This window comes from Lissotriton helveticus, chromosome 9 (assembly GCF_964261635.1).
Source record: "Lissotriton helveticus chromosome 9, aLisHel1.1, whole genome shotgun sequence".
Classification (NCBI taxonomy): Eukaryota; Metazoa; Chordata; class Amphibia; order Caudata; family Salamandridae; genus Lissotriton; species Lissotriton helveticus.
In genome coordinates, this window is record NC_136070.1 from 977,655,849 (window position 1) to 977,678,665 (window position 22,817).

At 45.8% G+C, this 22,817-nt stretch overlaps 1 protein-coding gene across 1 annotated transcript in view; it reads right to left on the minus strand.

Moving 5' to 3' along the window:
• Window positions 1–22,817, minus strand: part of LOC144783344 (uncharacterized) — a 144,625-nt gene that overhangs the window by 99,875 nt on the left and 21,933 nt on the right. The window contains exons 3-4 of the mRNA XM_078662365.1: window positions 16,852–16,933; window positions 16,618–16,682 (exon numbers count right to left, since the gene is read on the minus strand). Of these exons, the coding sequence (XP_078518491.1) occupies window positions 16,650–16,682; window positions 16,852–16,933 (115 nt within the window). The 3' untranslated portion in view covers window positions 16,618–16,649. The remainder of the gene's footprint in view (window positions 1–16,617; window positions 16,683–16,851; window positions 16,934–22,817) is intronic.

Genomic DNA, 22,817 nt, shown 5'->3' on the forward strand with positions numbered 1-22,817 from the left:
GGAGCACATGCTGTTGGTAATTCTATGGCTGATGAGGCAGCCAAATCTGCACTAGCCACTTGTTCAGTAACAGCCGTATCAAGGTCCAAAACTAAAATAGACAATTACATACTTGCTGCTATAGCAGCAACGATGGATGGGACGTCGTTCCCACAAGGTTTTCCATCAAAATATTCTTATAATTTGTCACCTGAGCAAGTCCCATTTGCCACAATACAATCCGTTAGGGATCGGCTGATTTCCAACGAGGACCGCAGGCTTCCTTTGATCATAGCAGCTCATGAGGGCATGGCATCAGCCCATGCTGGAGTTTCAGCAACAGTGTCTTTCTTGCAGCAGCATTATTGGTGGCGTGGCCTGTATAGACAGGCATGTAATTATTTTCTGTCTTGTGACATTTGTCAACAGATTAAGCCGTCTACAGTTGCACGACCACCACATACGCAACTTTACATTTCAAATCAACCATTTGATTGTATTTACCTTGATCACTGTGGTCCTTTGTCGTCAGACACTGCATATAAATATATATTGTAGTTGCAGTAGATTCATGCATGAGATTCCTTTGAGTTTGGCCACAACCCAGTGCTGACACTCGAAATGTCATTAGAGACTTGCATGTATTTGTCTGAACATTTGCCTGTGGCACCTTCCATTTTGAACATGGTCCAGCGTTTGCCTCTAAGGCTTACAAGGACGCTATGAGGTAGTTGAGGGTGCTGCTGCAATTTTCATCTCCAAACAGGCCTGAGGGCAATTCCGTAGTGGAGCGAATGAACCGTGACTTAAAGCAGTCTTTGACAGCTAGAGTTCTAGGTACTGGTCGAAGTTGGCTAAGTCATTTGTATGGTGTCCAACATGCACTAAATAATCTGCCTAGATGATCTCTGGGTGGGCGGGCCCCATACGAAATGCTTTTTGGCATTAAAATGTTTGTGCCAGACCGTGATGGTCTAGATGTTGCGGCGGCTGCCCCAACTTTTGACATAGATAACTATTGTGCTATGTTACAGGATCTACAAAACACTCGAGATGCCCTTGCAAAGGATCATATGCCCTCGTCCAAGGATGCAGCGGTGCTGATTCCTGTGTCCGACTGGCTTCCTAAAGTGGGTGATCTGGTCCGGGAGAATTTGGAGAACAAAAAAGAATTTGGTTCATCCTACTGTGCACCAGTACCAGTTCTGGGATTAAAGGGTACTCGTACAGTGATTTTACCTCCACTGCCTGGTCAGGAAGAGGAGCGATTCATTTCCATTGAACATGTCAAGTTACACCATGTGGCCGATACTGAATATATGCCTAATAGCATTTCTCAGCGGGATGTTTCTCTGCAACATATGTCGTCCACAGCATTTCCTGCAAACCGGGAACGCAAAGTAGAAATCACAGTTGATGTTTTGCCTGTTTTGTCATCATCTACAGATGCTACGTCCCCTGAGTATGCTGCTCCACCACTGGAACACACTATTGATATTCCCGCTACTGCAGTACAATCATCATTTAATGCATCACTTTCGCCTAGGAACTAGTGGTTATTACATGGACAGAGATAACTTTTCTTCAAGCTATTCATCTTCTTCATCCATATCCTCAGTGGCAGCTCGACCAATGACAATTTGTATTTTTTTTTCATGGTTTTGAAAGATGTATCTGGTCCCTCCATGGACATACATTTGGATGGTGCTAATGATGATATTCCTCTTCATGGCGATAGGCTTTGTGACAGACAATTTCCTTTTGATCAATGGCCATTATTTGCCTGAACGTTCTGCTGTCCATTCCCTTGATGGGGTGTTGGCACCACATACTTCCTCTCATAAAATGAAAAGGGACCAAACCTACGTTAACATCTCAGCTGTTCCAGTCTGGGATGGCATACTTTGGGATAAAGTGCCATACGAAATCTACGCCCGACTGAGACGATTCGAATGCCATATGTCTTTCATGTATCATTAGGTGATGTCATTATGCCAGGACTGCATTCCGATGACTGGGATATTAATGCCGTAAATTCACTGTTTTCTGATTTGAAATATTATGCTGCTTTTGAAACTGAGGATTTGTATTTAAATTCTGCTAATTATGCTGATTTATTCTGTTTCCAATATTATGGTCAAAATGTTTTGCATAAGTTCAACACAGTCCGAACTCCAGTTAATTATACTCAATGGGAACATTGTCCTACACCATTCCAGGGTAGTTGACTGACACAGAATAATAAGTGTGTCTAATTTTCAGGCAATAGTGGCTCCAACCCTAACTCTTACTATTATAGGTTGAATGCTATGACACACACAAAATTCATGCTGACCCATACTAAATTGATATATTCTTTGAATTTTATGATTATTGGAAGGATATGATCGATTTAAAATCAATATTGGGTATCAAATATTGGCAGGTGCAGGGCACTGAATTATTGCATCATGCGTGTTTGATACAATCACAGCTGATGTTTCTGAATCAGACTGTACAACAGACTACTTGTTATGGTTTAGCTACAGCTAAAAATTTTAATTCTCCCTCATTCCCGTCTTTAGCAGCCTATGACGACTGGCAGCAGAATACAAATTATACTTTGGATGCATTAAACGATACGGCCCACAATGGTACCCTTAACTCGTCCACTATTGATCCCTTAGGCTGGTAAATATGGCCCCTCAATATTAATGCTTGCCAGTTGCATTTCTCAAATGCATCCAGTGGATTAACTCTCAGTAGACCAGATCCTGGTTTCCCACACTCACATTCGGTTACTACCTATTCTGTGGGTAAATTATGTCAACAATGGTTAGGACAGTCTACTTTGTCATCTGTGAAACAACATCTCTCACGTTTATCTGGTGACATTGATCTGCCAGATTTCCTTTTAGGTCTAAAATCCCCTCGCCCAAAATGTTTTTCATATGCGGCTTATAACGAGACCTGGAAACTGTTCCAAATGGAGGCAGCTTTCAGATTGCAACAACTTGATCAAGACAACTTGCGTAAGATCTTAGATGTGGTGGACAACAGCATTAATACTTTGTCTTCTCATATTTACACTTTGGACAATATTGTTTCATCTGTTATTGACATTGTGCAGAATGATGTGGCTGTATTTTATCATGGTCAAAATCAATTACACTGTGTAATGCAATTCAGCTGGACTTTGCAAACATTGAAAAATGGGAAAGTGCCTTGGGATTATTTAAACGCTACTGCCCTGTTTTTGCCCTTTAATTTGATGGATAAACAAAAGCTTATGTCCATGAAAGATTCGACATACACACTATTACATATTGAGAATCTAGACCAACTACCGTTCTCAATAGCAGAGACTGATTCCTCAGTATGGTTAATACACAGGGTTATTTATTTGCCCATTTCTCTCTTTCAATTTACTGCATGTATGAAACATTATCCAATCGGTAGGTTTGAACCCCTTGGTAGTACTTCCCTGCACCAATTGTGGTCGTTACCATTTACATTTCACTGTCTATGTGAAGATAAGGAAATTTTCCTGACAGGGGAGGACTGTGAATCTACAGTGGGTCATGCTTTAGTTTGTACACAAGTTCACCTTCACGGCGCTTGCAACGTTTCAGCTCCTAATTTGGCCTGTTTTCTAAAAGGAACACAAGTCCTTTCAATAGTTCTCACATTAACTTTTCTTTCTAATGGAAGTTATTTTGTCCTAAATAGCCACAACTGCTGCGGTTTACGGGACGGCATTCCGTATATAGTAATGGTTTCCCATAGTGTTACTTGTTGCAGCTATGTGCTTTTTCCGCCCCCACACAGGAGTGTAGATAGTTCACTGTGGCCTTCCATTCCCACTTTGAAAACAGACTTCAATAAACTAAGCAGACTCAATTTGCTATTGTTTCAACAAGAAGTTGCTCTCACTTCAGCTCGAGTGACCTTCGAATTGCAGGTGGCTAGATTCAGTCACTCTTGAATACGAATCTCCCTCTGCATTTTGTGGAACTAATTAATCAGATATTTAATGCGTCTGATCTAGTCTGGTCTGATATGATCTAGTTTCATCGTTTCAGTAATACCGGCTTTTATTCATTCCCAGCGCCTTCGGAGGGTTCTCATTGATCCTCTTACTGGCGTGTGGTGTGTTGGTACTTCTACTCCTGTTACGCAATTCCTGCTTGTCCTGTGGTCCTGCCCAGACCCGGCCAAGTGCGTCTGCACCATGAGCGAATGCAACACCTTTTTGGCTACTTACCATTGGCGACACTGGCAGTGAGTTATGGATGTACCTACCGCTTTGCCTATTTTACTTGCGTGCAACCTGTGTTCTATTGCCAACGATGCCCGCTCTATTGGGCCCTGGATGTCTGCCTCTCCAATACATCACATGCTGACCTGGATTATGATCTGGTAGTGAGTCCCTTACTGGCCCACGTTCAGGCCTGTTCTGGGAACGGCAGTTTGAATCGTGCGGCTGCACTTGGAGTATTGGCGCGCTGGAATACCTGCGAGGCTGCGCAGCGCCTCCTACAACAGAGTTTCATCGAATATCACGCAAGTTGCCTGGATATTCTCCTAGAGGCACTGGATTATGAAGAGTACGTCTACTCCTTCGACCTGCTCAACTGGAGGGCAACCCTATTCGCTTTGAGCGATGGTGATGATCTATTGGAACAAATTGCAACCACAGTGCATGTAATCTGTTACCTCTTCAGGACCAACTTTGAAATCAGTATTTTATTTTTTTATTTAATTGATTAAATTCAAATGTAAAAAATGTTTACTCCAATTTGGCCTTATCTTTGGTGCCTTTGTCTCTGCTTATCGTTGCATTCTGTTTGGCTATATGCCAGGACCTGGCCAAGGGGAGGGTGTCATGAGGCAGATAGGGACATTGTCGACATCACTAAGTTAGCATGAGCTCTGCAGCCATGATGCCCCTTTTGCGCATGTTACTACACAGCTTTATTTTTGCAGGACTCTGTTTATGCCTTTCCCATGAGAACTGTTTGCTGTGTTCGTTCTCTGCTTGCTCCTGGAGTTTAGTCTGAACATTGTGAGCAAGGTCGATAAACAATGCGCCTTGTTTTTCTGTTCTGTTGAGGCCCTAGCACCTAGACAAAAAATTCTAACACATCTGCTGCTGGAAGCTTGTACTCTGATATTACGAGAACACTTGGGGGCATATTTACAAGGGCTTTATCTCTGCTTTTTTGGCTTAAAAAGCCAAAAAAGCGGAGATAAAACTATCACCATATTTACACATGTTAGCACCCTTTTTCCCAATGCCTCCCTTTGCATCTCTAATGAGATGCAAAGTGGGCATCACTGGGCGTACCCCGGATGGACAACCTTGCAAATATCGCTGATGTTCACATCACGATATTTACAAGGCTGCCCCAGGATTTTAGCACAAAAACTAACGTCTGCTAAAATGCAGACTTACCTATCCCTAACACTGGTGTGGATTATGCTGATACGACCCTGTGGGTCGTATCAGGAAAGTTATCGCCGTTTTACAGGGAACATCGCTGGAAAACCAGTGATGTTCCCTGCAAAATGGCGATAACCTCGCTATCTCTGGAATTTTTATTGCCCTGGAGAAACGCGTTGTTAATAACGCGCTGCCTGGGCGATGAATTCCAGAAATAGCCTGCGATAATAAAATTATCGCTAAGCACGGCCAGCGATAATTATTGCTGGCCGTTGATAATATGCCCTAGGAGAGGGACCTTTAACCCCTTCGCTGCTAGGCCTTTTCCCCTCCTGTGCTAAGCCTTTTTTTGGCTATTTGGGGTAGTGCACGCTTAGGCCCCTGTAACATTTTGACCACATAAGGTATCCACGGCAATTTTGCGTCCTTTTCTTCCAATATCATGGGGATTCTAAAGGTACCCAGGGTTTGTGGATTCCTATGGAGGGGTCCCAGAAATTAGCCAAAATACAGTAAAAATGTTTTTTCCAGAAAAAGGGGAAAAATGGGCTACAAATGAAAGCCTCTGGGTTTTTACCTGCAAATGTTATCAAAAAAGTGTTTGTGGGGCTCAAATCACCATTTTCCCAGCTTTTAGGGAATGACAGAGTTTTGTCAGAGAACCAACATTGTATATACAGTTTTGGCATTTTTCTGGGACATAGCCTATTTTTGCTATTTTTAGTGCTTTCAACCTCCTTCCAGTTAATGGTAAAAATGAGTGTGAAAGCAATAATGGATCCTGGAAGGCTATACATTTCAGAAAAGTAGACATAATTCTGAATTCAGAAAGGGGTCATTTGTGTAGATCCATCAAGGTTTCTTTATAGAAACTAACAGTTAAATATTGGAAAAATTGAAAATTAGTTGAAAAAAACAGCCTTTTGTGTCAACGTTTTCACCTGTAACTTCTGGTAATTATGACAGCTCTTTGAAAGCAATATACCGTTACATCCGCTCGACCTTCCTAGTTGTGGGGACATGTAGGACTTGTAGGTTCACCAAGAAGCAGACGAACCCAGAGTAAAAAACTGAGTAGCAATTTGCAATGGCTTTTTATTATTTTCCGGGTATATAGCAATTATTGTGCGAAAATGTATACATGGAAAAATCGGTATGAAAGACACCTATGTATTTCTGAAATGGGTACAAATGATAGAGTTTATAAACAGTACATATTTGCAAATTTTCAAAATTGGGAATACTCATACTAGCATGAGAATTATTGGTCATTTTTCAAAATGACTTCTTTTGTACACAATGTCTTTCGTTTGGAAGGCAGAAATGCATCAAAACTCAATAGGTAATAACAGTTGCTTTACAAATCTGAATTACCCTAAGTCCCCAATAAAAATGGTACGTCACTTGTGTGGGTAGGTATAGTGTCTACGACCGGAAAGGGCTCAAAACCCAACTTGAACACACCACATTTTCACAATGAAAATGTACCCTTTTTTTGCAAAGTGTGTAGCTGTCGTTTTTGAACCCTAGCTCTGCCAGCACCTAGGGAACCTAGCAAACCCATACATTTTTGAAAACTAGACACCCAGGGGAATCCAAGATGGGGTGATATGACCGCCTGCCACCATGTTTTGTTACCCAGAATCCCTTTCAAACCTAAATAAATTTCAAGAAAGCCACATTTTCCCCACATTTCTGTGGTGGAAAGTTTTGGAATCTGCATAGATCCACACATTTCTACCCACCCTTCGTTCCCCAAAGTCTTACGAGTACCTCACTTGTGTGGGTTGGCCTAGTGCTCGCGACAGGAAATGGCTCAAAACGCAACCTGGTCACACCTCAATCTCGCAGTGAAAAATTACCCTTTTTTGGCAAAGTGCATTGCTGGAGTTTTTGTACCCTAGCTCTGCCGGCACCTAGGGAAACCTAGCAAACCTATACAAAACTAGACACCCAGGAGAATCCAGGATGGGGTGACTTGACTGCCTCCCACCAGATTCTGTTACCCAGAATCCCTGGCAAACCTAATAAATTGTCCAAAAAAACAAATTGTTCCCACATTTCTGTGGTGGAAAGTATTGGAATCTGCGTGGATCCACGTATTTCCACCCACCCCGCGTCCCCCAAAGTCTTCTGTGAAAAATGGTACCTCACTTGTGTGGGTCAGCCTAGTGCCTGAGACAGGAAACGGCGCAAAACGCAATGTGGTCGCAACTCAATTTCGTAGTGAAAATTGACCCTTTTTTGCAAAGTGCCTAGCTGTAGTTTTTTAACCCCAGCTCTGCCAGCACCTAGGGAAACCTAGCAAACCTTTACATTTTTGAAAACTAGACACCCAGGGGAATCTAGGATGGGGTGAATTGACTGCTTCCCACCAGGTTCTGTTACCCAGAAACCCTTGCAAACCTAAAGAATTGTAAAAAGAAAACCACATTTTCTCCACATTTCTGTGGTGGAAAGTTCTGGAATCTGCGTGTATCCACAAATTTCCTTCCACTCTGCGTTGCCCAAAGTCTTCCGAGAAAAATGGTACCCCACTTGTGTGGGTCGGCTTAGTGCCTGCGACAGGAAACGGCGCAAAAGGCAACATGGTCACACCTCAATTTCGCAGTGATAAATGACCCTTTTTTGGCAAAGTGCCTAGCTGAAGTTTTTGAACCCTAGCTCTGCCGGGACCTAGGGAAACCTAGCAAACCTATACATTTGTGAAAACTAGACACCCAGGGGAATCTAGGACGGGGTGACTTGACTGCCTCCCACCAGGTTCTGTTTCCCAGAATCCCTTGCAAACCTAAACAAGCATTTACAATGCAATGGTCTCGGCATTATTAAAGGTAGAGCTATTGGCATTGCTCATGACTTTTTTTTTAATCATAAATAAATGGCATTGTCATTTACATTGCCAATAGCTTAATCGTTAAATAAATGGCATTGTCATTTACAATGCCAATAGCTTAATCGCTCGCAAATGCATGACCTATTGCATTTACACCCACACAGAGCCACACACACAAAGCCACCCACACACACATAGAGCCACCCACACAGAGCCACCCACACAGAGTCATTCATATAGAGCCACCTACACAGAGCCACCCTCACACAGACAGAGCCATCCACCATAGAGCCACCTACAAAAAAAGCTAGCCACACACACAGAAAGCCACACACACACAGAGCCCCCCCACACACACAGAGCCCCCCCACACACACAGAGCCCCCCCACACACACACAGCGCCCCCCACACACACACACAGAGCCCCCCCACACACAGAGGCCCCCCCCCACACACACACACATAGCTCTCCCCCACACACACACAGCCCCCCACACACCCCTCCCATACACCCAGCGCCTCCCCCCCACACACACAGAGCCCCCCACACACAGAGGCCCCCCACACACACACAGAGCCCCCCCACACACACACACAGCGCCCCCCCACACACACACAGAGCCCCCCCACACACACACAGAGCCCCCCCACACACACACAGAGCCCCCCCACACACACACAGAGCCCCCCCACACACACAGAGCCTCCTCACACACACATACCCCCCCACACAGACCTTCCACACTACAAATCCCATGACAATCGCTACCACCACTTAGAGCCTGCTGGTATGACCCACACCTCCAGGATTCCCAATCTGCATACAGCTCCTTGGTGCAACAGTAATCCCTGCTCCGCCACACTGCAACCCGCCTTCAGGCCTCGACAAGAGGTAGGAACGCGCTGTAGAAATGAGGTGGAAACAATCAAAGCTGACAATCAGACAGGTGCTGGCTGGGCCACAGAATAAAAGACTAAACGCAACGTCACTTCTATGGACCCCATCAGGAGCAGTAACATCAGAGCAACCAGACATCCACCCTCTAAAGGAAGGGGGAATGACCCCCTGGCAAGAAAGATGGCCCTCCCTCTTTTTCCAGCGATCCAAAAAAACCCAAAAAACAATGGCCAGCTCATCAAATTCATAACACCACTTGCACATAGACAACTGCCTCTAATGGGTAGGTAATGATGCCACAAACACCAGGGCACATACAGGTTAACATCTGAACAAGAACTGTGCCTTTGACACACCTTTCATTTTTGTTATTATGGCAAATGTATGCAAAAGTCGATATCAATTCTAAAACATGCTAACGGTAGTGCACAGGTTTACAAAAATAAAAAATAACCTGGTGCAAAAATACATTAAAAAATTAAGTAGAATCAGATAGGAATGCCAGCCATGTACATGAAAGTCGACTACATAAAAGGTAGGATGCACACATACTAATTCACAGACAAGAGCCAATAATGGAATAAAATGCGAAAGACACATTAACAGACTGATAGATGAAGGGGGTTGATGAAAAGTTTCTCTGTGTTTGAATATGTGTATTTAGATTTATGGTTTTTGGAGGAAAGACAAGGCTAGCAAAACAGCTAAAACTACCTCTGGACAGCTCTAAAAAGAAAGATGCTTAATCAAAGGGGCAAAATGACAGTGCAAGATAAGCTGCTGACAAAAAGGTGATGTCGGACGTGTTTCCATTCACCCGCCATACTTGCCATTACAGTGGACTCTGGGGATGGGGCAGGCTAACCAGGGGAGCAGAGGCGGCGTTACCTCCTTTGTGGAAGAAGGCATATAGCATGCATAGGCCAGCACGAAGCTGCAGCACAAGCTGCAGAACTTGTTGAAGTCTTCGATGGTCCTTCGTCGCTTCTCTGGAGGCTGCAAGAAAGACAGTCAGTGAGAAGAATTCTCCCTGGGGCACACCACCTCTAACTTTAGCGGGCGCCATCTTCCACCAGCGACCCATGACGGGACGTCCAGCTCCCCGAGGTGGCATTCAGGAGTCACGCTGAAATCTCAAGGAAACTTTTACAACATCCCAGCGACACCCGAGTCTAACGCGCTCATTGGACAATTGAAAGCATGTTTCTACTGCATAAAAATAAATGAATTACACGTATTTCCATGCTACCAAACTGGACATGGTTGCTTTTCGGCCCACTAGGCGAGAATTAAAAAAAAAATAGCAAGTGTTAAGGATGACTAATGTAACCATACTGAACTCATCAGCCTTGGAGGGATGAAAGCCAGAGTTGACCTTGCAGGGATTCAAACGAATAACCTAAAGATAGGCGTTCATGGGAGGGGTGAGAAGTGGACCGACTATTCATGTAGCACACACCCCGCCAGCCGAATGAACTCTGCCTTGAATGACAGGTGGCAAGCTGAGCAGACATACATGGGTCATGACCCCCCTCTATCCAAGTGGCTGAACGTGGGCCGTTTACACCCGGTGTTTGGGTCACTCGATCCACTGAAGGGATGGGCGGCTGAATGATTGTACTTGTAGAGCGCAGATCTGCTAACAGTATCGCCTCAAGGCGCTTCCGGGTGGAGGGGTGTCGGAGCCCCGCACCTCCAGCGGTATTCCACGCGCTCCATTCATTGTCCTCCTTACAAAGACACGAGCACGTCTACCAGCCAGGGGAGCCGCCTAGCTGTCATAATCCGCAGACCCGGTCTAAACATACACTGCATTCTTAAGCAGTTTAGGGCGGGGGAGAGAATTTGAAAAAAAAGGATTACAGCAGCGGTGGTTGTTGGTAGGTGTAAACACCAATTCCTTCGCTCTTCGGCAAGGAATGTGATATTCATCGTCTGCAAGCGCCTTGCACAGGGTAGCCAGCAGCGGAATGGGCAGAGGGAAGAGGGGGGGGGGGGGCGAGGAGAGACGAAGGAGAGAAGGAGAGCTGCGGGCCGGCAAAACAACAACAAACAAGGCTGCCCCCGTGTGTTGTTCACCTCCAATGAGAACTGCATGGGACGGGGGAAGAGAGGCAGGACGGGGCGGAAGAGACCAACCGTAGACGGCAGAGTAGAGGAAAGCGAGGGCGAGGAAGATAGACAGAGGAGGAGAGGAAGGAGAGATGGAAACGAATACAAGGATGAGTTGTAGGAGGAATTCTAGAGGATAGGAAGGGAGAAGAAGACAGGAAAGCAACGGCTCACCTTCAATGTGAAAAAAAAATGGCGGCCGCAAGCTTCTGAAATGTTCGGAATCGGGGGCGTGTTTTGGCGTTGAGTGACGGATGATGTCACAGGTGGAAAGAACGCAAAAAACACGCCCCCGAATCCGAAAGAGACGGGGCTTGTTTGGAGTGACTCCCTTCTCCTCCAATGGCTGGCCTCCGTTTAGGAAGCCAGCCAATGGAGGAGAGGTGGAGGAGAGAGGCGGGTTCAAGCACTCATCTCAAAAACATTAAATCTCTTCCCGGAAGCTGGCAAGCCAGCCTTCCGGTCCTCGACCTAAAAATCACTCTAGGGGTAGGAGCCTGGTAGATCCATTTTGGGGGGCTGTCCAGCCTCAGCCAGAGATGCACAACTTGTATACAATTAATCATACTGGTTCTTCTACTGTAACTAAGTTCACTAATGAATTAAATTTTCAATAAATAGTAAAATACAGCAAAGATGAAAGGCAGCTTAAGCCTGTGCAGTAAGTAGCACTTTCAAATTCAGTTAACGCAGAAACTTGCAAGCCCCCTAGTTGGCATGTCTCAATACTACACATTTTGTACCTAGGCCTTGTGGTTTTCAAGGTACTATTTACAAGTGACTTTTAAACACGTCACACGTGTTGCTTTTAAACATTGGGGTGATGCAGGTTTACCCCTTGCAAAGAGTCAGTGTTCCAGGGGCACCCATGACGCTATATTTTGGAGATACACGTGACTTTTTGATGCCACTGGTGCAGTTCTGAGCCATTTTACTGTAACCTCACTTGATATGCCAATAGGGATTAGACAGTTATGTGCCAAGTTTAGTTATGATAACATGAGCTGTGAGGTGTTTAACACTGTACAGATTTAAAATATGCCAGTAAATTCTGTCAAGTAAAAGGGTGGAATTATACAAATTGGACCAATTTTCTACAAAAAAGCATACCTTAGACTTTCTTATGGGATTTTTTTTTGCTGGCAGTAAATTTAAAACACCGATCTACTTGCTAGATCGCAGTTCACTCTCCACTTTCTTTCATGAGTACTTTTTAAGTTTTTAAAGGTTGCAGCATTTCTCATAAACATTTTCTTCTTTTGTATTGTTTGATTGCAACCCTGAATAGTGATTTGGCAGTCAACAAAAAAGTTAGCGTCTGCTGGCTAGCGATCGTTTTTACAACATAGCTCTCTGAAATGTATCTCGATCTTCTTAGTGTTACCATATCATTAAAGCTGAACTCCCTAGGCTAATTACTAGGGTGGCTGTCATTTTCTATGGAACCCAGCCCCATCAGATCAGACCTACTATTTGCATTGAAAAAAAGCAATGTAGAGAAAATCAAGATCGCCACATTATCTGAATGACATTTTAAGAATATTTCTATTGTAGCTAAGAGAAAAGACCCTAAAAACCGTTTATGGTCAACTGTAGAGTCACCTGAAAGGAAATTAAAATTGGTCATCTACACACACACACATGAAAAAAAACATAAAACTACAATTTAATAGAAACACCTAAAGAGAACCACTATATTTGGAAATCACATCTATCTTGATCAGCTCGTCAACGACATGTGGTGCCTTCCAAGGCTCCATACTGGCTCCAACTGTTTAAACCTAGAACCACTCCACTCTTTACAGGCAGATTCTGTTAAAAGGCTGGATTAAAAAAGGAGATGGAAAATATATCACAATCAAAATGAACACCCGAAGTACAGGAAATAAAAATAACTTTTTAAAGTCAAAATAAAAAAATAAGTGACACCTAAAAGTACACATTGAATCAACGTTGCCACTGAAGAGACTAACAGTATTGTAGGAACATGGAAACAAATGTATTCATGCGTTGTGGCGTCACTCAGGGTGAAGGGAGCCTATGGGCAAAGTGGGCTGAACCAATACTTCATGCTGGTTGGTTTGGTGGGCGGAAGCAAAATATAAATGTCAAGTTAAAAGACCACTGGATGAAGGGTGCTGACAGACCAAAGCCCCTGAAAGTCTATTTACTATGTATGGAGGTTTAGGGAAGGTACAGGTCTGTACTAACATTACTACTTATAGGTCTCCAAATGTATGAGGTTTACTAGCACGGAGTGAGAATTGGTACCGCTGCATACGATAGCCTTAGGGTTAATCAGTGCTTTAAATGGAACCATATAATGTGCAGGTACTCACCCAAAAGTACAACTGAAATTGAATTGCGTGCAGCGATGGAGGTGTTATTCTTACCTGTAGGGTTCTCCCTCACTTTGGCCACCAAAGTCATTCTGGACACCCTGCGCAGGAGACCGCCTGTTGCCTCAGAGGCCCAAGTCAGGCTCTTGGAATCCGCCTCATCTCTGTCCTGTGTTGCCTCCGCACCGTCCCCTGTGTAAGACCCCGGTTTGGACTGCACACTGCGTAACAGGCGTTTGTACAGCCAGTAGCATACGCTGGAGCCGACCACCAACCCAAGCAGGGATCCAAGAAGAGTCCTACCGTGAGGGCCCATGACGGGCGAAGCTGCATCGAAGCCCAGGCTGACAGGAAGGGGTTATTGCCACCACCGTGCCTCGCTGCCAGCGGCGCACATGGCTATCTCAAGGCAGAAAGAAAAGGCTGACGATGCAAGCCTGCTAACCAGCCTAGGAACGAGACTACCAATGTTCTGGACCGACGACACCTATTTACTCGTGCATAGTAAATTCGTTTATGACGTTTCTAAATGCAAATGATCTCGAGCTTCGGCATTACTTTTAGTCTTTTGCAGTTCCAAGTTTGTATTCTGTGCGTTGGTTTTTGTGCACTGTATGTTAAGAATTTCCCTTTCAAGATGGCCGCCACGGTTGGTTTATCCCAAGGCTGGCCCCATGCGGCACTTTCGATGTTGACAATGTATTGCGACAGGACCTAATGAGGTATGCCTGGAAATATTGAAACATGGTTTCGCGGCCATCGTGTGGTCAGAGGTGGCGCCTTGTTGCCATGCAACAGTGATTTAGAAGCACTGAGTCCCTGTAGGGCAGGCAGTGTGGAGCGCTGCTGCCGCCAGTGAAGGAGAGGGCGGGACTTATAAAAAGACCCAGAAACGCCCCCGAATCGCGTCAAGGCGGGCCCTGAACTGAGTGACGCTCCTCTCCTCCAATGGCTGGCCAGCATTTACGAGGCCAGCCAATGGAGAAGAGGGGCGTGTTCAGGCCCCCATACTACACACATAAGATTTCGGTTCCGCCCACTGCTTACGCAGTGCGACGGTAGCCTCAACCTAAAAATATACAAATAAAACACATTTTCCCCACATTTCTGTGGTGGAAAGTTCTGGAATCTGCGTGGATCCACAAATTTCCACCCACCCCGCATTTCCCAAAGTCTTCTGAGAAAAATGGTACATCACTTGTGTGGGTCGGCCTAATGCCTGCGACAGGAAACGGCGCAAAACGCAACGTGGTCGCACTTCAATTTCGCAGTGAAAAATGACCCTTTTTTGGCAAAGTGCCTAGCTGTCGTTTTTGAACCCTAGCTATGCCGGCACATAGGGAAACCTAGCAAACCTATTCATTTTTGAAAACTAGACACACAGGGGAATCTAGGATGGGGTGACTTGACTGCATCCCACCAGGTTCTGTTACCCAGAATCCCTTGCAAACCTAAAACATTGACAAAAGAACACATTTTCCTCACATTTCTGTAGTGGAAAGTTCTGAAATCTATGTAGATCCACAAATTTCTACCCACCCCGCGTTCCCCAAAGTCTTCCGAGAAAAATGGTACCTCACTTGTGCGGGTCGGCCTACTGCCCGTGACAGGAAACGGTGCAAAATGCAACGCGGTCATACCTCAATTTCGCAGTGAAAAATGTCCCTTTTTTGGCAAAGTGCCTAGCTGTAGTTTTTGAACTCTAGCTCTGCCGGCACCTAGGGAAACCTACCAAACCTACACGTTTCTGGAAAGGGCTTCCAAGGAGGTATGGCTTGCGTAGGTCCCCCAATGAAGTTTTTTCACACATTTGTGTGTGGGAATGTGTGGCATCACCGGGCTCACACAAATTTCCTACCACCCAGCATTCCCCCAGGTCTCCTGATAAAAATGGTGCCTCACTTGTGTGGGAGGCGCAAGTACCCGCGACAGGCAAGGGTCCAAAACATAGTAAGGTGACATCAAAATTGCCTATCTCAAAACCACCTGCTTTTACAAGGGGGTGACCTGGGTTTTTGGCCCCGTGATCGCCGGCCATCTAGGGAAACCTACCAAGCCCACACATTTCTGAAAAGTAGACACCCGGGGGCTTCTAAGAGAGGTATGGCTTGAGTGGATCCCCCAACGTCCCCTTACCCAGAATCCCTTGCAAACCTCAATTTTAGCTGAAAAAATCATTTTTTTCACACATTTTTGTGTGGGAAAGTGTGGCATCACCGGGCTCACACCAATTTCCTACCACCTAGCGTTCCCCCAGGTCTCCTGATAAAAATGGTGCCTCACTTGTGTGGGAGGCGCAAGTACCCGCGACAGGGAAGCGCCCAAAACGTAGTGAGGCGACATCAAAATTGCCTATCTCAAAACCACCTGCTTTTGCAAGGTGGGTCACCTGGGTTTTTGGCTCCGTGCTCGGCGGCCATCTAGGGAAACCTACCAAACCCACATATTTCTGAAAACTAGACACCCGGGTGCTTCCAGGGAGGTATGGCTTGCATGGCTCCCCCAGCGTTTCCCTACCCAGAATCCCTTGCAAACCTCGATTTTAGCTGAATAAATCCCTTTTCTCACACATTTTTGTGTGGGAAAGTGTGGCCCAGATGCCTCTTGTCTCACTATACCAACGGGAAGTCTTGCAGCCCCATGCTGCAGCCCAGATGCCTCTTGCCGCACTATCGGCACATCAATGTCCTCCTCTAACACAGGCACTTCATCCGCACCAAGAGTAGCTTCATCTGCACTGAGAGTATCTTCATCATCGGATGATGCCATGTGGAGAGAAAACTCACTGCCTGAATCCTCCCCTCCCACCTCTGCCTCAGAATCAGAGTCAGTCTCTGGACCATGGTCAGAGGAAGAATCAAAAAGCATTCCAACAACCTGCTGAGCTGTAACCCGGCGGCTAGCCATTATCCTTACTAAGAAAGGAGACTGCACAAACAAGTCAACAACCAACACTGTGCAAAGTAAGTAAAAAAATGTGTGCCTTTATCACAAAGATCTATATACTCAAAAACTAAACAATTCACTTACAAGGGACAGCTACACTCACCAGCACCTACTCTTCAAAGACACAGCAAATAGTCAACGATATCCCACTAGAAAGAAGAAAAAAAACAATTAATCTACAGAAAACAAACCACACATCAAGCACAAATGCAAAACATTTTTTAGACACTCAAAAAACAGAAACCAAACATACTAGTATTATTACACACTTTGCAAAAAACACATTTACATTGTAATTGTACAAAATAAGTCTCTTACCAAGCACATGCAACTACACAAACAGCCGAACCACCAGTAACGAACCGCAACCTGCAACAGTATAAAGAGCAAAAGCCTTGAACTAGAACAAAAAAGGGGGAAATAAAACATTACAATTCACAAGAAATAAAAACAATACACATTATAACAGGCTATTTCACTACACAAATGGGGGCAGAAAGGCCAAATAAACGGGCTGAATACACATAAAAAAATATGTCCCCTGGAAGCAACCAATTTATTTATTTTTAAATCCCTGGCACTAGTGGGCTTTTCTGCCCCCCCCCCCTCCTGGGCCAGAAATGCCAAAAATATAGGTAATCTGTCCCCAAGGGGGGGCAGAAAAGTCTTACAAATTAATTAGGCCCACAAGGAAGCGACCCTTGCCCAAGGGGTCGCTTCCATTTCAAATTTAAAACACTCACTGGTGTCTAGTGGGGATTTCTGCCCCCCCCCCCCCCCCGGATCGTGCACCAGGAATGCCCTGTATTGGGACATCAGGGGAGAGGAAACACTGCTTCCTCCCCCCCAATGCCTCAAGGCACAAAGAAATGCCCCCACCCGCCCCACCGGAGGCCCAAACCTACCTCCTCTTCCTGGACGCGCTGGAAACAAATGGTTTCCAGCGCGTCCAGCGCTTCCTGATGACGTCGGCGTGGGCTGTGCGCGCTGACACCATGGGGAAGCGTGGGGGGGGGCTTGGGGGTGGCAGCGGAAACTCTGCTGCCATCCCTGTTTGTGGAGGCAAGATCGATGCCCCAGGGGCTGTGCTTATAACGGAGCGGTTCCGTCATCAGCACAGCCCAACCTATGCTGATGACGGAACCGCTCCGACATCAGCATCGAAGGGGTTAAAGGGAGAAGAGCAACGCCCAGTTTCGATGTAGAAATCCCATCTATGCTGTAAGGTATGGGGTCTGCTAACAAAACCCAGAGATCTTCTATTATATAATACTCATTCTTGCCAAGGGGAGGGAGGTTAGGCACTATAGTCCTTTCTCAATTGTCTTTATACAATGACATCTACCTGCAAAATGTATGGACTGGCTACGATGCTAATAGTATTACTGTTAAGCATTGTTCTGCTTGTTGTGGCATGTATACTGCATGATAGAGCACGTTAGTTAAAATAAACATTTTAAACTATATTTGTGTCTCGGTCAGATCTTATTGTGGACAGGAGAGATAGCGTGAGGAAAAAGGTGTGTCTTGTTACCACGATCCCTGTAAGATCCGGGAGTGTTGTGTTTTAGGTTGTCTAATCATTTGCTTCTCCGTGTTTGTGTAGGAGAGTGAGTGAGACACTATAGCTAAACGGTCCTGGGCTCGTGGGTACTAAGGCGATAGGAAGGCTCAGCCCCAATACACCAAGGTCCCATAATCCTGTGCATACTTTTGTGTATGTGCGGAATCCCTGCAACAGGCTGACAACCTAAGCCATGCCCCAGTCCATTTTACACTCGCTATGATGCCGCAGTATAATGCCACTGTTTAGAATTGGGGAAAAGAACTTTAAAGCCAGATCGTGGGGACCCGCCAGCATGCCTGATTTTAACGTGTCCCCAGTCAAGGCTCCCTGATGGCGAAAGGGCCGAGTGCAAACTGGCTCAAGGTTTCGGGATGTGCACCGCCTTGTGTTAAATACTAATTAATCCGTGCTCTGGGGTATCACTCCCCTCCAGGAGTGTATCTGATAACTCGTAGTGTAGCAGACCTATTACTCCATAGGACTATCACCCTAGGCACTGGTGTAGTGGCTGAATGATATTCAGCCTGAAGGTTTAGTTTGAATAATTTCACCATCAACTTAATGTATCATTACATCCAAGTTCAATTTATTGGCTTATTCATTCCATCTTGGCATGTTTTAATCACATATTCCAAAAAGCATTTTCTTATAGTGCATTTTTATAGAATTCCAATGCATTTCGGTGCTATGAGCACCTTCATCAGGGAAAATCTGAAATATACAAATAAACATTCTCAGAAAAGTGTACAATGTCAGTCCCAGTAACTATTGCTATCAGTGTGTGATGCGCTGCTATTTAACTTTTGTCTGTTTCTGGTTATTTAAGTTATAGGATTCCCAGTTCATACTCCGCTGCTCGCTGTGCGTGTTCCGTTATTGGTTACGTGGTGATAGTATGGGCTATTTTACCCTTTTGGCCCTCGGGGGTTCTATCGCGGTATACACGCTAGAATGCTTGCTAAAGAATGCCTTATGACTGGCCGCTGACTGCTGGCTATTGACGCTCTCCTAAGCTTTCTGAGTGGTGCTACCACTCTCCTTCCTCAGCAATTCTGCAACATCTGTACCTCGCAGAGGACTGATGATGATCACCGGACTGCACATGGACCTCCTTCCGGTGGCTTCTCAGCGACTGGCTTGCTTCCCACCCACCACACAATGTACGGCTCCAACACACTCACTTATGGTTTGTTGTTCCCTGTTATTTGGGGGGAGGGGCAAGGGGCAAACTAGTTTGGCAAACTATTTTATTAGATGGTAACCTGATGACAGTGGTTTACTTGGATTGTCTGATTGTAATGAAAAAAACATTATCTGTTTGCATATGTGTGTAACATTAGCATTTTGATATATGATGATCCACTGTCTCTGTATGGGAATGTGCCCTATCAAAACTCAATAAAGAAAAATTAACAAAGAAAACAAATGAAAAGATCCCTAAGATCCAAATTCTTATGGCGTGAATACCCTACTCAATATGGACTGTAGAGAATTTGCTAAATTATTATCCACTAGGTTAGTGGCTAAAACTACAAAGTTTATACAGCCTTTTGCATAGTGTGAAGACACCTCAACATTAAAAACCAATTGGCTTTAACAAACACTTCTCACAATAAATTGGTCAGTTACTGCCTTTGTTGTAACTTTCCACAATAAATATATTGAACCTATGGCATATAGCTTACATTTTCCCAAATGTCCAGTCACGTCTGTATCCTTTCATCACTGGCTGGCCACCATAACAAACTCAGCCCCACTGAAGTCTAAATAAGCTTTCCCACCAAGCAAACTCTCGGGCATACATCCAGAAAAGTATAAATATACACAAATTACAGTTGTTAAGACAATATTAAAGCCCTCGTAAGAGAAGTAACAAGGTGTACAAATATTCTACCTGCAGAGTTTGCTAGAGTGGAACCAGAGGAATAAACCAACATTAAAACCCTTGCCTGCTACAGCATCTGTGCCATTCTTTGTAACAAAATACCTATCTGTAAGGAAACCAGCTATTAGTTAGTTTTGAACGATTTGAGGCTTGCTCAAGTAAAAGGTCCACAATTACCCCCTCACTGGGAACAGAGCGCCCCATTGCAATGCTTGACTCTCTCAGGATAGCGAAGCAGAGCAGGTCAAGGCCTACTTAGGGGAGGTGGTGTGGGCTAGTAATCAAATTCGCTGGCATGCAACAATAACACTCAATAAATGATTGGCCATGCTGTGCTTTTTCTTTAGAAAAGGAAAAGTACGTTTATTAAATACACTACCCAATACTATCAGTAATGTACAAATATACACATGGTTGGTGGAAATATCTTTAATGACATTAAATTTGACCTCTGAAGGGTCATGACCCGAGAACTCACAGTACACCTCTTCCATGCGATACAGCACATCATGTAGGAGGTTGGAATTTTAAATGAGGCAGGCCTCAGCCGCGCCATTCATAACAAGCGGAGGAGCCATGCCCCCTCACTTTTTGCCCAAGAAGAAGAGTGTCTGTCAGGCCGCCAAGAGCTAGACATTGTGTCCCTGCACCGCCGCTTGGCGGGTTGGTTCTCGGGGTGGCGGACATCTTGCTCTGGGGTGAGTGCCCATTCCATCGGACAGCGCTGCATTGCGCATGCGCCAGCGGGGAACGCGTATTTAACGCGAGTCCCCGTTCTCTCTCCCCTGACACAGAGCTCATTGCAGACAGGAGCGTGACGGCGCTTGCTGCTCTGCTACTTTTAAATTTGTCTAAAACTGTTTATTTTGTATTGTTTTTAGGTCGCTTGACCCTCGCTCTACTCAGCCCCTTACCTGCACAATAATTGTGTCCCTGCACCGCCGCTTGGCGGGTTGGTTCTCGGGGTGGCGGACATCTTGCTCTGGGGTGAGTGCCCATTCCATCGGACAGCGCTGCATTGCGCATGCGCCAGCGGGGAACGCGTATTTAACGCGAGTCCCCGTTCTCTCTCCCCTGACACAGAGCTCATTGCAGACAGGAGCGTGACGGCGCTTGCTGCTCTGCTACTTTTAAATTTGTCTAAAACTGTTTATTTTGTATTGTTTTTAGGTCGCTTGACCCTCGCTCTACTCAGCCCCTTACCTGCACAATAATTGTGTCCCTGCACCGCCGCTTGGCGGGTTGGTTCTCGGGGTGGCGGACATCTTGCTCTGGGGTGAGTGCCCATTCCATCGGACAGCGCTGCATTGCGCATGCGCCAGCGGGGAACGCGTATTTAATGCTCCTCCCCTAGCGCAGCGGGATCGCGCAGCGGGCGTGTCCTCGCGTGGCCGGAGTCGTGCCAGAGTCCTGCCCGTCTGCGCCCGTCCGCGCTAAGGACGCGCTGGACGTGGCGGGATCTGGGCGGCCCTCGTCTATCCAACACCGTTGCCATGCTTACTTATTCCAGGGAGCGCTTGTATTCCATCGGCAAGGTGAGCGGTCATTGCACTCTACAGCCTGTCCATCCTTTATGCGGCCCTTACCGCTGTCCCTGTAATGGTTTAGCGCTTGATCCACCGCTGCTTCTCTCTCGGCTTCTTCCCTCTGCCGCTCGGCGTAATAGGGGGCTACCGCCTTTTCTGCGGATTCTGAATCTTAATGTCAGGTCGATTCTTAGACACCAGCAGAATGTGTACGACCTGATTGAAAATGAAGCCCCGGATATTTTGACATTAACCGAAACATGGCTTCAGGAAGCCGACACTGCCATTCCCAATCTAGTCTGCCCTCTCGGCTACTCCATGTATACTGCGAATAGGCTATCTAGAGGTGGGGGTATAGCTCTGATAGTGAGATCTAGTTTTCCCTGTGTGTGGACCATTCTTAAGATCGCTGGCTGTGAAAGCGCCTCGTTTAAAGTCTCTGTCAGCCCAGAATTTACATTCTCTGGGATGGTGGTGTATCGTCCGCCGGGCAGTGATGTAGCGTTCAGGAATGCTTTCCCGGACACTGTTGCCACCTTGGTCACTGCCTGTGCCAATTTTTCCATTCTGGGCGATCTAAATTTGCATTTTGATGCCCCATCCTGTCTGGCAGCGCGTAGTATTCTTACGGACTTAGAGGCCTTTCAACTTTCACAGCTGGTCTCCCAGCCCACTCATTCCGGGGGTCATATTCTTGACCCTTTTTTCACCAACTTGACCGAGGCTAAAGTCACGTCGGTGGCTCCTGTAGAGTGGTCTGACCATTCTCTGGTGTCCATCTACTGCCCTATGACTTCCAACATTTCCACCACTCCAGCCAAGCAGGTACCCAGGAGACCCTGGAGTAAACTCAGGCTGGATGACTTTTACCATCTCCTGTCAGTGGAACCTTTGGGCCCATTTAACAACGTAGAGGAGGGATATGATCTCTTCTGCTCTTGGCTCACTAGGGCTCTGGATGTTTTGATACCTGTTGTAACCACGAAGATCAACCCTCGAGTGTCTAGCCCCTGGTATGACGACGCTTTGCGCGCTCTGAAGGGAGCCTGTAGACGGGCGGAGAGGGCCTGGCGGAAGACATATGGGGCTGAGCAAAAAGCTACTTATGTCGCGTCCGTCAAGCTCTATCACCGGGCCATTTGTCGTGCCCGAGCGGCATTTTATGCCGAGGAATTCCGGAACAGCACCAACCCATCGAAGGCTATCTTCAAGGCGGTGAAAGATCTTATGTCTAAGCGGCCTATTTCTACGGCTGAGAGTTCTGTCACACATTGTGAGTCCCTTGCTTCCTACTTCTTGGGTAAAG